The sequence below is a fragment of the Tachypleus tridentatus genome, chromosome 2, assembly GCF_004210375.1.
Source record: "Tachypleus tridentatus isolate NWPU-2018 chromosome 2, ASM421037v1, whole genome shotgun sequence".
In the NCBI taxonomy this organism is placed as follows: domain Eukaryota; kingdom Metazoa; phylum Arthropoda; class Merostomata; order Xiphosura; family Limulidae; genus Tachypleus; species Tachypleus tridentatus.
In genome coordinates this window covers 29,218,781-29,232,450 of record NC_134826.1, presented here as the reverse complement: position 1 = coordinate 29,232,450, position 13,670 = coordinate 29,218,781, and the positions used below count along the sequence as shown (strand labels likewise).

The 13,670-nt window shown below is 33.8% G+C and overlaps 1 protein-coding gene across 4 annotated transcripts in view; it reads left to right on the top strand.

Moving 5' to 3' along the window:
* Window positions 1–4: 4 nt before the first annotated feature.
* Window positions 5–13,670, top strand: part of LOC143240048 (RPA-related protein RADX-like) — a 104,841-nt gene continuing 91,175 nt past the window's right edge. For 2 of the 4 annotated variants that reach the window (XR_013021542.1, XR_013021541.1), the window contains exons 1-2: window positions 5–325; window positions 9,084–9,260. Coding sequence is in view for 2 of the 4 variants with exons in the window: in XM_076481874.1 (XP_076337989.1) it covers window positions 266–325; window positions 9,084–9,260 (237 nt within the window). In the remaining 2 variants the exon portion in view is untranslated. Of the gene's footprint in view, window positions 326–2,884; window positions 3,056–9,083; window positions 9,261–13,670 lie in introns of all 4 variants that reach the window. The other 2 variants (XM_076481881.1, XM_076481874.1) reach the window with 2 other exon arrangements.

Sequence of the window (13,670 nt, the reverse complement as noted above, 5' to 3'; positions counted from 1 at the left end):
TAGGTAATAAATAAAACAAAAAATAATTAGAAATGAACACATAAAAAAAAGGTTGAAAAATCACTCTTTTGCGTCATGTTTTTTCATTTTGTGAAAGTCATGATGAATTATTTCTAACAATTCAAACAAACCATACTTAATTTTTACTTTGCTGTACTCTTGCTAGAGAGCGCGACGTTTTTAAAAACAATAATTTGAATTCGCAAATTTAACGCGAACATGTGTTGGACTGATCCAGACCATTAGTGTCAATAGGTTTGAAGTAATGGCTGAGAATGATGATGAGCGTATACAATTCCTAATGTCAAAAAATAGAGTATTTCACGTGAGTTAATTTATAATTTCTTTTCTTGAAAAAAAAATCAATTTCTAAGTGCTAACAAAGAGATCCCCTCACAATATGTATAAGTAACAAACTAGTTTGCACTATGCTGTAAACGGAGAAAATAAAATCAAGGATTACCTTTTGTATAATTTGTAACATAGTTTTCTTCTTTGGTACAGCGATAAATGTCATATCGTAAAAGGAATGTCTAGCATAATGTTTGGGTTAGTGAGGATAGAGTTAGATTGCTTCGACCTGTGTCATAACAATATTTGCCATTTTCAGTATGTATCTTGACTGTTAGTGGTGCTGAGTTATGTAATATTGTGATTCTTTATTTTATCTTATGGGAGGGTGTGATAGCAATAGGGATGGCATGGATGCCTGCAATAAAGCAATACAGAAGTCATTTAAGTTATTTTCTATGGGCCATCAAAAACTAGATATGAAGAGTTGCCTGGCATAGTTTCTCTGTTTCTGGTGTACGATATATGCTGCTTTTAAGCTATCCACAGTATTCCAGAAGTTGAAAACTGGCAAATAGTCAATACCAAGATTTCTTATTTTTGTCCTATATTCTTCAATCGGTCTAACACTTTCTTAGTTGTAGCAATAATTGTAATTTTATCAACATTTGATATAGTAAAATAGTCTTCATGATGTTTTACTACTAATTATTATAATATAGTAACCCATTTATACCATCTTATAAAAAAGTAAACAAGTATTAGAAATTACATTATTGCTAAAGAAAAATTATGTAAGGGTGGCTACTAAATTTCAAAAAGGGATTTAAGTAAACATATCAGTTGATCCCATTAATGATCACAAAGAACTAAGCTATCAAGACAGCTTGATCTGCTATGTGATCATTAGCCAGAACAAGTGATATGTCCCTTCCATCTTTGTCTTGTTTGGTTGCTTTTTTCAAGTTCAGTACACAGTAGCCAGCCTCACAAAGTTTTTTAGCAATACTTTTTTTTTTCTGTTACTTGTTTTTGAGGTTGAGAGAAATAAAGTTAATACTCTTTACAGTTATATGTTTGATCACTGTTTCATATCATTAGTCAGTTTTGCATATTAAAATACAAATATTATAAATGATAAGCATATCAGTTTACTTAAGTTAAACTGTTGGGTTGTTTTATAAACTTATTTTACAGGCTGATGAATATTGTTTACACAAACTTTGAAATTTATCATTTATTAACTTAATACGAGGTCTGTTAAAAAAATATGCGGACTGACGTCAAAACAAAATGTACTTTATTTAGAAGTTACAGGTCTGGGACCCCTTCAAAGTACTCTCCTCCCCAACGCACACACTTATCCCAATGGTGTTTCCACTTCTTGAAACAGTCCTGGTACGCTTCTTTTGTAATGTCCTCCAGCTCCTTCGTCGCATTTGCCTTAATCTCGGGAATCATCTCAAATCTTTTTCTTTTCAAGGGTCTTTTGAGTTTGGGGAACAAGAAAAAATCGCAAGGAGCAAGGTCAGGTGAGTAGGGGGGGTGGGGAAGAACAGTGATCGAGTGTTTGGCCAAAAACTCACAAGTTCTGAGGGCTGAATTTCGCAGCAACGCGGTGCATCTTCAATTTTTCGGTCAAAATCTCGTAACAAGATCCAACTGATATCCCACATTCTTCAGCAAGCTCCATGACAGTCAGACGTCGATTTGCCCGCACCAGGGTGTTGATTTTGTTGACGTGTGGGTCGTCAGTTGACGTGGAAGGACGTCCAGGACGCTCATCATCTTCAATGGACTGTCGACCATCCTTAAAACGTTCATGCCACTTGAAACATGCCGTACGCTTCATAGCAACATCACCGTAAGCCGTGTTAAGCATAGCAAAAGTTTCAGTTGCAGATTTTCCAAGTTTAACACAAAGTTTCACAGCAAGTCGTTGCTCCTTCAGGTCATTCATTCTGAAATCCGCCAAACGAAAATATCGCACTTCACTTAAAACCGCGTAGCTAATACACAAATGAAGATATCTGCAATCAGGAAATGGCGTCGTAATCAGCTGATCTGTGCGAACCTAGCAACACCAAGCAGATTTTCCTGGAACCAACTGGAGCCGCACAATTCAAACAGTCCGTGTATTTTTTGAACAGCCCTCGTATAACATTTATTTCTTAAACTTTCAAGGCTTTCCAAGCACATTCACTCTTGAGAAAAAAAGAACAACAAAAAAACTTAAATGTTCATTATTTTTCAGGAAATAATTGATTTCCATCTTTATGCTTCAGTAAAGTGGTTATTTTAATTATAATTTATAGCTGAAAAGATAGACAAGGTACTGTTCTTACAGTTTGATATTTAACACTGTGCATAACACAAAAGTAATTCCAATTGCAAAAAGAGTATTTAGCTGAAAGCATGGAACTACAGTAAGTATTAAATAATAAAACAAAAGACAGTAACCAGCAATTACTACTGCTGATGATAATTTTATAAGTTGCACATCAAATTGAAATCAATGAAATCATCTTAACTGAATCCTAATCTCTCTGTTGTTTAATTTTAAACTTGTGTTTAATCATTTTATTATCTTCAGGAAGAAAGGAACAAAGACCTTCAACCCATCAGTCTATCTCTTGAATATTCTTGTAAACTTCAATAAAATTTCATCTTGGTTAACATTTCGTTTTTGAAGAGAAATTGAGATCTTAACCTATACCTTCTGTCCCAGGAATCACCCTAGCAGTCCTTCCCTAAAACCTATTCAGTAAGTCAGTACCTTTTCTTGGATAAGGATGCCAAAACTATACACAGCATTACAAATGAAGCTTGATTAGTAATTTGTATTGCAATGATAACTTCTAGCTATAAATACATTTTAAAAATGTTTCATTTTTACTAATAGCAAAAGTATAGTGCTTTGATGGCTTGATTGATCTACTACTGTTTTAAGATCCTTTGTGCTAATGAGTAGATTCCTATTCATATTAAATATGTGATCCAAATTATGATAATCAAATTTTTTTTTATTTTGCCTTTGTTATGAAGAAAGGTTATTTACAAAACGTTTGGAATTAAAGAATAGGTTAAACAGTAACAAGTTTTTTTTATATTTTCATTTTAAGAGGATGATGTTGAGATCTGGTGCTTTTTTTCAGGTCATCAGCTTAAAACCAGCTGGTTGTAAGCTGTGCAAAATAATTCTTGGAGTAGTATATTGATAAAAAGATACTTGGTGATTGTTTAACCCATTTGTGAAATTCAATATCTTCACCAACTGTGTAGTTACCTATACAAGTTTTTCAAATATTTATCAACATACCAATTGATCTAATCATTCTTTAATACTTTAATGTTAAATAGGTTTTATCATAAATTGAAAATTGTTCTTGAAGTTACAAAATTGATGTTTATGCTTTAATGCACACGTGTGTTTATTTGTTTTAAAGTTGAGGGCTTTAACGAATGAGCTAAAGAATTAATCTCCTATCTCTAGCTAGTAAATCACTTTTTTATAACACAAACTACTACAAAACACAGTCATAGCAATATAATCTCCTTTGTTCTGAGACTAGAATCCTTCAGATAAAAAGGTTTTAGTGAAATTGATGTGGGAGAGCCATAAAGTGTCAATAATTCAATATGCTAGACTGAAAACAAAAGTGATTCAACCCTTAAATGGCAGCCATCATCAATTGATGCTGCTACCTACGTTATTCTCACTGTTTAAGGGTTAATGAGTGCTTGTTTTTGCTGTGGCAAGTTTCACTGTGTATGTACATAATAAAGTGTGTATATACTTATTTTCTAATATCTTGCTAAATATTCAAAATCCAAAACTAAGATAGTGCACACCGAAATAAGCAGACAATGTTTCAAGAATCCTTATTTTCTTTACCTGTTTTATAGCAAGTAACATGCAAAAATCTGCAGTTTGACTGCCCATTTTACAAATGAAAATAAATAATGAACTCTAAAAATGTAATTTGAAATAAATACAAAAAAGATCTTCAATTTAATATGTTCCATATTTATTTAAAATGTCATAATTAAGATAATGGTTTCATGTTATATTTTGTTGCTCAGCCAAGTCTATTTATGGAAATTGTAGTACTGTAACAGCTTCTGCCAAACTGCAAGCAAAGGAGAAATGTACTTTGTGCACTGGATCATGATTAAATTATAATATTTTTTACTATTGTCATGATGACTTAGAAAATAATGAAAATAAAATGTGTACCATTCTGAGTTGTATTTATTCCATAAATTCTTCATATCTTAAATTCTTTGAAAGTTTCCTCTCCACTAAACAAAGGCTATATTACTACTATTTTAGCTTTTTTTCTCACACAGTTGGTCAGGTAACATCATTGATAACACTACGGACCTTATGCTGTGCATAAAAAAAAGATAGCATTGACAATTGACATAAAATAAAATGGAAAGAAACTTTTGGATCTGTTTTAGAAAATTTTGAAAATCTTTGCAATTATCTGAAATTTAGTCCTTGATTTGAACACAGATTATTCTTTACCTTCATTTTAACACCAGAAATATATGCTGTGCAAGCAATATATTTTTGTTCCAGGTGTGTTTTGTATGCATTTTTGGAAGATAACTTAATAAGATGTGTTGAGTGTAGTGCTTATCATCTCCTTGTTAACTACACAAAAATTTAAATATTTTTATTTACAGTTAATCATTGCTATGTAGCATTGCCTATATTTTTCCAGAATGAAATCTACCAAATGCAAAGTAAAATTGCATTAGCTAAGCGTGAGTTTCATTTCTCAAATGCCGTAGATTGGTTTTTCATTAATGTACAGTTTTTCCTGGTTACATTTTAAAAATATTATTCTATTTCAAAATTTGTGTGACTTTCAAAGCACATTTTTTACATATTCACAAAGGTGGGTATTTATAAAGTTAACAATGACAACTAACTTGTAGATTAAGCTCCAGGACTTTGCTCAGTTATGCCCTCCTTCATCTTGAAGTTAAGCTTAAGTCATTTATCATTTTAGAATGTTATAGTTAACCCTGTCACTGTGCAATTAATTTTCATGAAATGGTTTTCATCTTGGATGCATGCTGCTGTACTTCTTTCCACTACTACAGTGGGAGTGCAGATGGATCTCTGTGCCTCTAAAAGAATCATTCTCAAACCTAATAAAGTATTTTGACCTCCATGTTTAAGAAAGTTGATGAATCAATGTCAACACCTATCTCTGTCCCTACCATTCATTCCAGCAGACGCCCAGATTCACTTCCTTTGGTTCTGGGTGTAGGCATTACCTCAGGTCTATCTTCTTCTCCCACCTCAAGATATAAAACTATAAGTTGTTCACTTACTCAGTCACTTGAATCCTCTTCCTACAGCAAAGACTTACCTAATCGACCCACAGCAGGATCCATGGAGGTTGAGAGACTTTCCTCGAATAAAGACAGTAAAGAAAAATGATGTGGCTGTAAATAGAAGGGTTCTCCACCCAATTCACCTACACATAAATAAAAATGGCTACCTTAATACAATGGAACTGTTGAGGCTTACGTTCTAATCTGGATGATATCAAAACATTGATTGCTTCCTACCATCCTGTATGTCTTTCCCAACAGGAAACATTTCTGAAACCTGCTGATACAGTCACCTTTCGGCAGTTTTCTTTGTACACAAATGACAGGCTGTGTGATGGATGAGTGCATTGAAGGGTGGCACTATTGGTTGATCAGCATGTGCCCATCCTGTCTTTGCCACTTGACATACCCTTGGAGGCTGTAGCCATCCTTGTTTCCTTGGGTTGTACCATCACTGTTTGTTCTCTCTACCTGACACCTGGTGAGACCTATGATCAATCAGACCTTAATGCTCTCTTTGTATTAATATTCTTTGACATTGAGAAGGTTATGATACATCATGGAGGCTTATCTTTGACTGTAAGCTGATGTTTATACCACACATCAAGCAGCTATGGGTCAAATATATAAGAGCACTGAACATTCTTTGTGTCCTCTCTTCCACCACTTGGGGAACAGATTGATGTTCTATGCTAAAGATATATCGTGCTCTTATTCAGTCAAAACTAGACTATAGATCACTGGTCTATGGCTCTGCCAGGACCTCAGCCTTAAAGATGCTAGACCCCATTTATCATAAAGGACTTTGGCTCTGTACCGGGGCTTTCTGCAATTCCCTAGTTCAGAGCTCATACACAGAGCCTCATGAACCTTCTTTGCACCTTTGCCATTTGCAACTGCCTTTACTATATGCTTTGAAACTTTTTTCCTCACCAAAGCATCCCACCTGGGGTTGTGTTTTCCTTCCTTGGTGGGCCATACTTTTTCAGAACAGATGATCTGCCTTTGCTCTTTTTGGCCTTCCTTTTCAGGTACAGTTGGTTGAATTGGGTCTGTCCTTGGATAACATTGCTGTATCTTCTGGTCATCCCATCCCACCATGGCTTATTACAGTCCCCAAATGTGACCTTTCTCTTAGTCATCTGAGAAAAGCAGGCACTCTCAATTGGAAATACTGTCTGTTATTTGCTGAACATCTTTTGAACCATTCTTCCATTCCTATTTACACAGATGGTTCAAAATCAGGTGACTATGTGGGCTCTGCCATGGTTTATTATGCTTTGGTGATTGCACTAGGAATCCCCTCTACAGCTTCTGTGTTCACTGCTGAACTGTATGCCATTTCTCTTGCCCTGGATCACATAGAAGCTAAGCAGAACTCAAATTGCATTATTTATAGTGACTTGCTTAGTTCTTTACTTGTTGTGGAATAGCTTCAGGTTAGTTCACACTCTGTTCTTGCCAATATTCATAACCGACTGACTCGTTTCTCTTTAACATCTACTTCTATCCAGTTTTTCTGGATACCAGGCCACGTTGGTATTCGTTGGAACGAGCTCGCCGAGACCACAGCTAAATCTGTCCAGTCTGGCACTATCACTGCTGTGCCTGTTTCATACATGGACTATGGTCCTGTATTCAAGGCTCAGCTCCATGCCAGTTGGCAGTTGACTTGGAGTGAGCAAAGTGAAAACAAGCTTTTCCAAATAAAACCATCTGTTGGACTTTGCTTCCATAAGGATTGGAAAGAGGAAGTTGTTCTAACTAGACTATACATTGGTCACAGTTTTTTAACTAATTGTTTTCTTTTATCTGGGACTGATGCACCAACGTGTTATCATTGTAACACTCAGGTCACAATAAGCCACATTTTACTGTCTTGCCATTGTTACGATTCTCAACGACAGCACCATTGGAAACGTTTTGTCCCAAGGTTTATCCATAATGTTAGACAGTGTTATTTGCGATGGTGACACTGTTGATCTTGGAAACGTTTTTAGTTTTTAAAAGCCATTAATCTTTTTAATGCTATTCAAGTTTTTTAATTTATATGTTAGACCTTTTTTTTAATGTGATTCCCTTTTAAGAATCAAAGTACATCTAGTTCGATTTTTAAATTAGAAAATTGCCTTAATGTCCAATAACTCTAAACCAGGACTGGAAAGGCCAACTTTAGGTGACTGATGCTGATTTTTGAGCATACCCGTTAGTCATCCTTGCGAGTTATGATAATCACAATTAGGCTACAGAAAGTCCTCTACATCTTGTGTCACTATAGTTTTTCTCTTACCTCTGTAAATTGGATTTAATTCTATTTAGTTTTTAATTCAAAAATTGAACTTTGCCTTGTTTTACCTAAATTTTCTTTTATGAATTTTAATAATTTTGCTTTAATTTTAAGTTTTTACTGGATGTTTGGCCCAGATAACGTAACTGATTTGTGCCATAAAACACCAAACCAACTAATGACTTTGATGTGCTACTTTGTTTGTTCTTCTCCAATAGTAACTATTTGTTCTTAAAGTACAAAATAGAGATGATTTAAATTAATATGTTAAATTTTTGCAGGCAAGCATAAAATTCCATCACTAGTTATAATTCCTCTGTTCTTTCAACATGTTTGAAAGGTATTTGTAAATGATAAGAATGGTGAGTAAGTGTGAAAACACTGTTTCAGGTTTTCTACTACATTACCTATCTGGAACATTTTCATGTATAGCAGTTTAGGAATAAAAATGTAACTTAATAATAATTTGGTGTATGTGAAGATGTATAAAAAGAGTAGTTTAAAAAAGTTTTAAAGAAACTTAGAACAAGTTGAAAATAAGAATATTAGATTCATATGAGACTAGTTAATTAGTTAACAAATTCCACTAATTACCAGTTTTTACTATAGAACACACAGGCTTTGACCTTACAGTTTATAATATGATTGAGCTGTTATAACTAATGTTAATGCAATCATTGCTTTGAGATACACTTAATCTGATTATTAGTTTTTAAAACTGAGATATATGCATTTTAATAACATCTGGTTAATGGTGATTTTGAAACTATTAATTGCACATAAGACCCATGAATCTCTGATATGATATACATAGTTTATAAGTTATTTTCCCATTAGATTAAAATTATTTGTCCACATAACCTACTTGAAGACATCACAATCTGTACCTGTAATTGAGCAAAATCTTGTTTGTGGAAATTCATTAAAACTTTGTTGAACTGTTATTAACTACCACTATTAGTACTATTTAGTTTTTTAACTTGGTTATACATGTAGAACAGTGTATACAGCATGACCTTGATAAGATTATATATGATATTTCTGTTAAAGTAACTATATATGTGTTAGGTACAAATGTGAAGTAAATAACACATTTCATTACAACTACAGTTTTTTGGTTAGTAGCTTATCTGAAATATTTCTTTCTGTGTAGATTTTGGGTATTTACTGTTACATAGCAGATCAAGCATACATAACATCTTTAAAAGACCGAAATGTTCAGCATGACCCTGGAGAAATGTATTTATATGATATAATTGTCAGTGATGGAAGATACAAGATAAAATGTTTTCTACCTAACCATTATGGACATTTATTTCAAAAGTACAAGGTATGTATGTAATTCTATACACTAAGAAAAATAGTACTTCCACTATATCCTCTTTTGATGTGTGTGTGTGTGTGTGTATATAATATTGAACTATTCTATATTATTTGCGGTTTTTTGTCAAGCCCTCTTGGTCTATAATGATCTTCAATAACAAAAAAGAGAAAAATATAAGTAGTGCTTAACTTATCTTTGAACTGCTATTAAGGCCACTTTATATAACAAGGAATCTTGATTACTACCATTGTCACTGATGTTTTTGCAGCTTTTCAAAATTAGTAATCCAACTAGTGGTGTTGATGGGGGATTCAAATACTGTCTGTTGGTAGATTGTAATCATGTAATTAATGGTGTATAATTAAGTGTAATGTAAACTCTTTGTAAACCATATTATAAGAAGGTTCACTGAAAAGTTATCCAAATCAGGTAAACTTGCATCTGAAATACTGAAAGCATTTTTCTTACTGAGTTGTTTTGTGCTGTGAATATACCAATAATTTTTACCTTCCACATTCTTATTACAGGTCTCAAGAAATCTTACACAGTTCTGCCTTTCAGTTGTAATTCAGATTTTTTTTTTTGAGTTATGCTGTGAACAATTTTTGTTTTCTTTTTCTTTGCAGTAAAATCAACACAACTGCTTTTATTTTAATATTTATATAAAGGAATATCTTCAGTGCAAAGAAAAGCAAAACATAAATATTTTTAGTCTTCCACCCACACCAGACCATAAGTTTTTTCTTGGTAAGAAAACTGTCATCCTTGAGAATACAATTAACTAAGTGTTAGGTCTCGCATGATTTTCTTGCACATCATGTGTGTGTAGGGGAGAAAAGGGTTGCAATAACAGCTTTTACAATAGCTACAGTCAAAGTTAAAGCAGATTAGATAATATAACCACGTCAGTGTGAGTAAAGTGATAAAGTTGTTAATGGTTTGGTGGGAAAAGGGACTTGATGTCGTTATCACAAATACTAACAAATGTAATGGCAAGTTAAGAAGAATTGGTAAAAAACAAGAGATCTGTACTTTTGTTTTCATTGTTACTTTAGGTGATTTTTTTTATGATTGTGTTGATTTATATATTTGTTTGAAAGCTTTGGAATTTTCTTCTATAACAGGACATCAAGTAGACCTTGTTGAGTCCAGAGAGTATGGAATGTGACCACAAAATATTTTGATGACATTAATGTTACTAAAGTCGTTGTTTAGTGAATAATTTTGTTTGTTGTATTCAAAGAGTGTTGCTCAGTGAAATAAATTATCATTTATTGAAAATAAACTAGTTATTAAATACATATTGATCTTGACCAAAAATATTGTTACCTACCCTGAACTGATGCCAGTGTGACAGGTTATAGATTATCAGTAAATCTTTGTCATTTTTCATCATATTTGTTTGAGTTTTTAGCTGGTGTGATATCTCTTGATTAGCTAGCAGAGAACTTTGAGATGCTTTACAATCTGAGTTACAGTTACTAAATCATCAAAGGAATGGGATGAGATATAGATCTAAAAACAAATATTTAATGACAGTCAAAATTTATACAATCATGAAAAATACACTAAAATATTTTACAAAACAATACAACACAATAAATAACATGGTGGGCAATTGAACCTGTATACTTTAACACAGAACATTCCAAAATGGTACTATGTCTACCTACCACCCAAAGCTATTTTGCCCTTGATTTGCCTTCTAAACATTGCTAAAATTTTTCAACAGCACACCAGTCTTTTATACCACCTTCATTTTTGCATCATTGCAGCAACATGTACTGATCATGTGATTACCTTCCACTAATTATACTGTACCACTTATACTAACACATGTAACTTCCTCTACCATTGCACGATAATCTTCATCTTCTAAGTTGGTATTCTAGCGTACAGTTGTGTTTTAATTTATTCTCCATGTGGCCACAATATTTTGATTGTGTTTTATCACAAATTTTTATCAGTTTCAACTTCAAATTTTAATCTCTTGTATTTGATTTTCATTGTTTCAACTGATTTTTTTTAGACATGTTTCTATTTCTTAATTCAACTTTGTTCATATGAAATTGAGATTTGATATGGAGCATAATGAAATTCTCATCGTAAGTAGAATACTAGCCCCCGTGTCTCAAGGTTGACGATGTCTGCTTGCTGGGAAAGAACGGAATTTCATTTGTGGGGAATTAGTGTTTTACATTTAATTGATGATTTTATCTTTCACGTCATGATTCTAGTGAAGAGGAATATAAATACCGTGTGGAAATTGTCTTTTTTTATGGCTCTTTTCATCTGTTACCATACCTGCAGGTAATCCACTGGGTTATGTATTGTTTTGGTTTTCACCAGAAGATTTGTGGTGAATGTTTTTGTGTGTATTTCTCACTTCTCATTGGTATACCCATGTTCAATGACTTTATGCGAGCTTGAATGGATGGACCTAGTTTATCTACTTAGTAATTTAGGTCATTCATGTATTTTCTGATCAATGTTGCATGAGTTGGAATATTATACTTTTTACCATCTTGTTTAATTTAGTTTAAGCTTACATTTGGAGTTTGATTATTTTTGTTTGCAGTTTTCACTGTTAATGTTATTTTGTTGGTTGCCAGTTGTTTTTTTTTTTTGCTTTCCTACCAATCACATCTAACTGGGGATTGGATTTGAGTTAAACTTTGTTATTGTTAACTGGGTACCAATTTATTCTCATGTTCATTAGGGTTGGTTCTATTTTCGTTTCTGTTGTGTTATAGGTTCTTTGGGTGGAGGTGTATATTTAATATTTAAGGATCATTTGTTTTTAGTGTTTTTGTACTTTAAGTTTACTTGTTCCCTGTTTTAGGTTTATTTTTATTCTATTATACTTAGACTTTACACATTTTTGTGTTCTTAATTCCATAGTAATGAGTTGTTTCTCTCATTACTTTTAGTTTGTTTTTTTTGGCTACACTTCACAACAGTTCCATAGGATTTATGGGTTCTGTTTTGCTCCCCCTCTATCAACTTTCCAGATCTTCCTTCATCCTTGGGATTGCACCTTGTCTAGCCATTTTGCTGTCTGTTGAAGACCTACTACCAAAAAAACTATTGAATGGGCAGTGCCCACTCAAACAGGATTTTACTCTCATCTATTTTATTGGAGTTCCACCATAGCTCTTTCCCAGTTGTATTCTTACCTGAAGATGCATCACTTCACTTTGGAGTCTTGCCTTTCTATTTGGTGAGTTTTTGCCCTGTTTTTTTTTTTTTTTTTAATTCTTCCATGTGGATTCTGTCTTCCAGTTGTGGGTGTTACTGTTTGATCTATTTTGAAATTCATGCATGTTTTGTCAAGTGGTGTGCTCTTTTACATGTCCTGTTCACATGCTGGAACTTTGGACTCTCTATTAAATGGATGACCTTTCATCTTTCTATACCTGTTAAGTCTCCCACACCCATTTATTTTTTCAAGACGATACTCAGATGGGGTTTCTTATCAAGTTTAAGAGGTTCTTTATTACCTCTCTTGTGGTATCTTATTCATATGAGAGTTCTCTTCACTTCTCATATTGGTCAAGCCAAGCCTTCTGCTTACCAGATCCACAGTATGGGGTAAGGTAATCATGATGGCTTTATGTTCTCCTTCTGTTTGTATATGAAAGATTCTATATCTTTTGAGGGTGTGGACTCCTTTAGAAGCTCTCATTTCTTTAAGTCAGAGACACATGCATTCCCTTCATTAGATGCTTTGTGTCCTGTGGAACATCCCCCAAGATCCCTTGGATCATCCCATCTTCCTTCCACCAAAAATCAGGGCTAACCTTGTTTGGTGGCTTAACAGGCACTTGAACATGGTTGGGATTTCAATTCCTCCATGTTGTACTGAATCTCATTTGTTGGCACAAGCTTTCTTGGGGGTTTCTCAATTTCCCAGAGATTTTGGGTTAATTGTCAATTGAGGAGGCTACTATTCATTTCTACATCCTGGAATCTTTTACAGTTCATTGGACTGTGTGTCATTTTCTCCCATTCCTGTGGGGATGGATGGTTATATTTTATTCTGACAATTTCACTGTTATCAGCTATATTACCAAGAAGGGGAAACAACCCCAAATCTGTGTGTGTTCAGACTCCTGTAATAGACCAATGACCATGACAGGACTTTTCAGCCATATAATGTTCCTGGAGTTATTAATGTTGTGGCCAGTTGTTTACCACACTCCAAATTGGTTATCCCCATGGAATGGCCCTTTCATCCTTAGTCTTTTTTGAGAATGTTTTCTCAACTGGGACTACTCATTGGAATGCTACACTTCTTTTCTTTTCTAGTAGTTCCTCACCTTTCAGCTTTTGGGGGCAGATCCTTTCAACTTAGATTGGAGGGGCTTCATCTACATGTTTTCCATTGATCAGACTCTTCTCCTGGGTCTTTTGGAT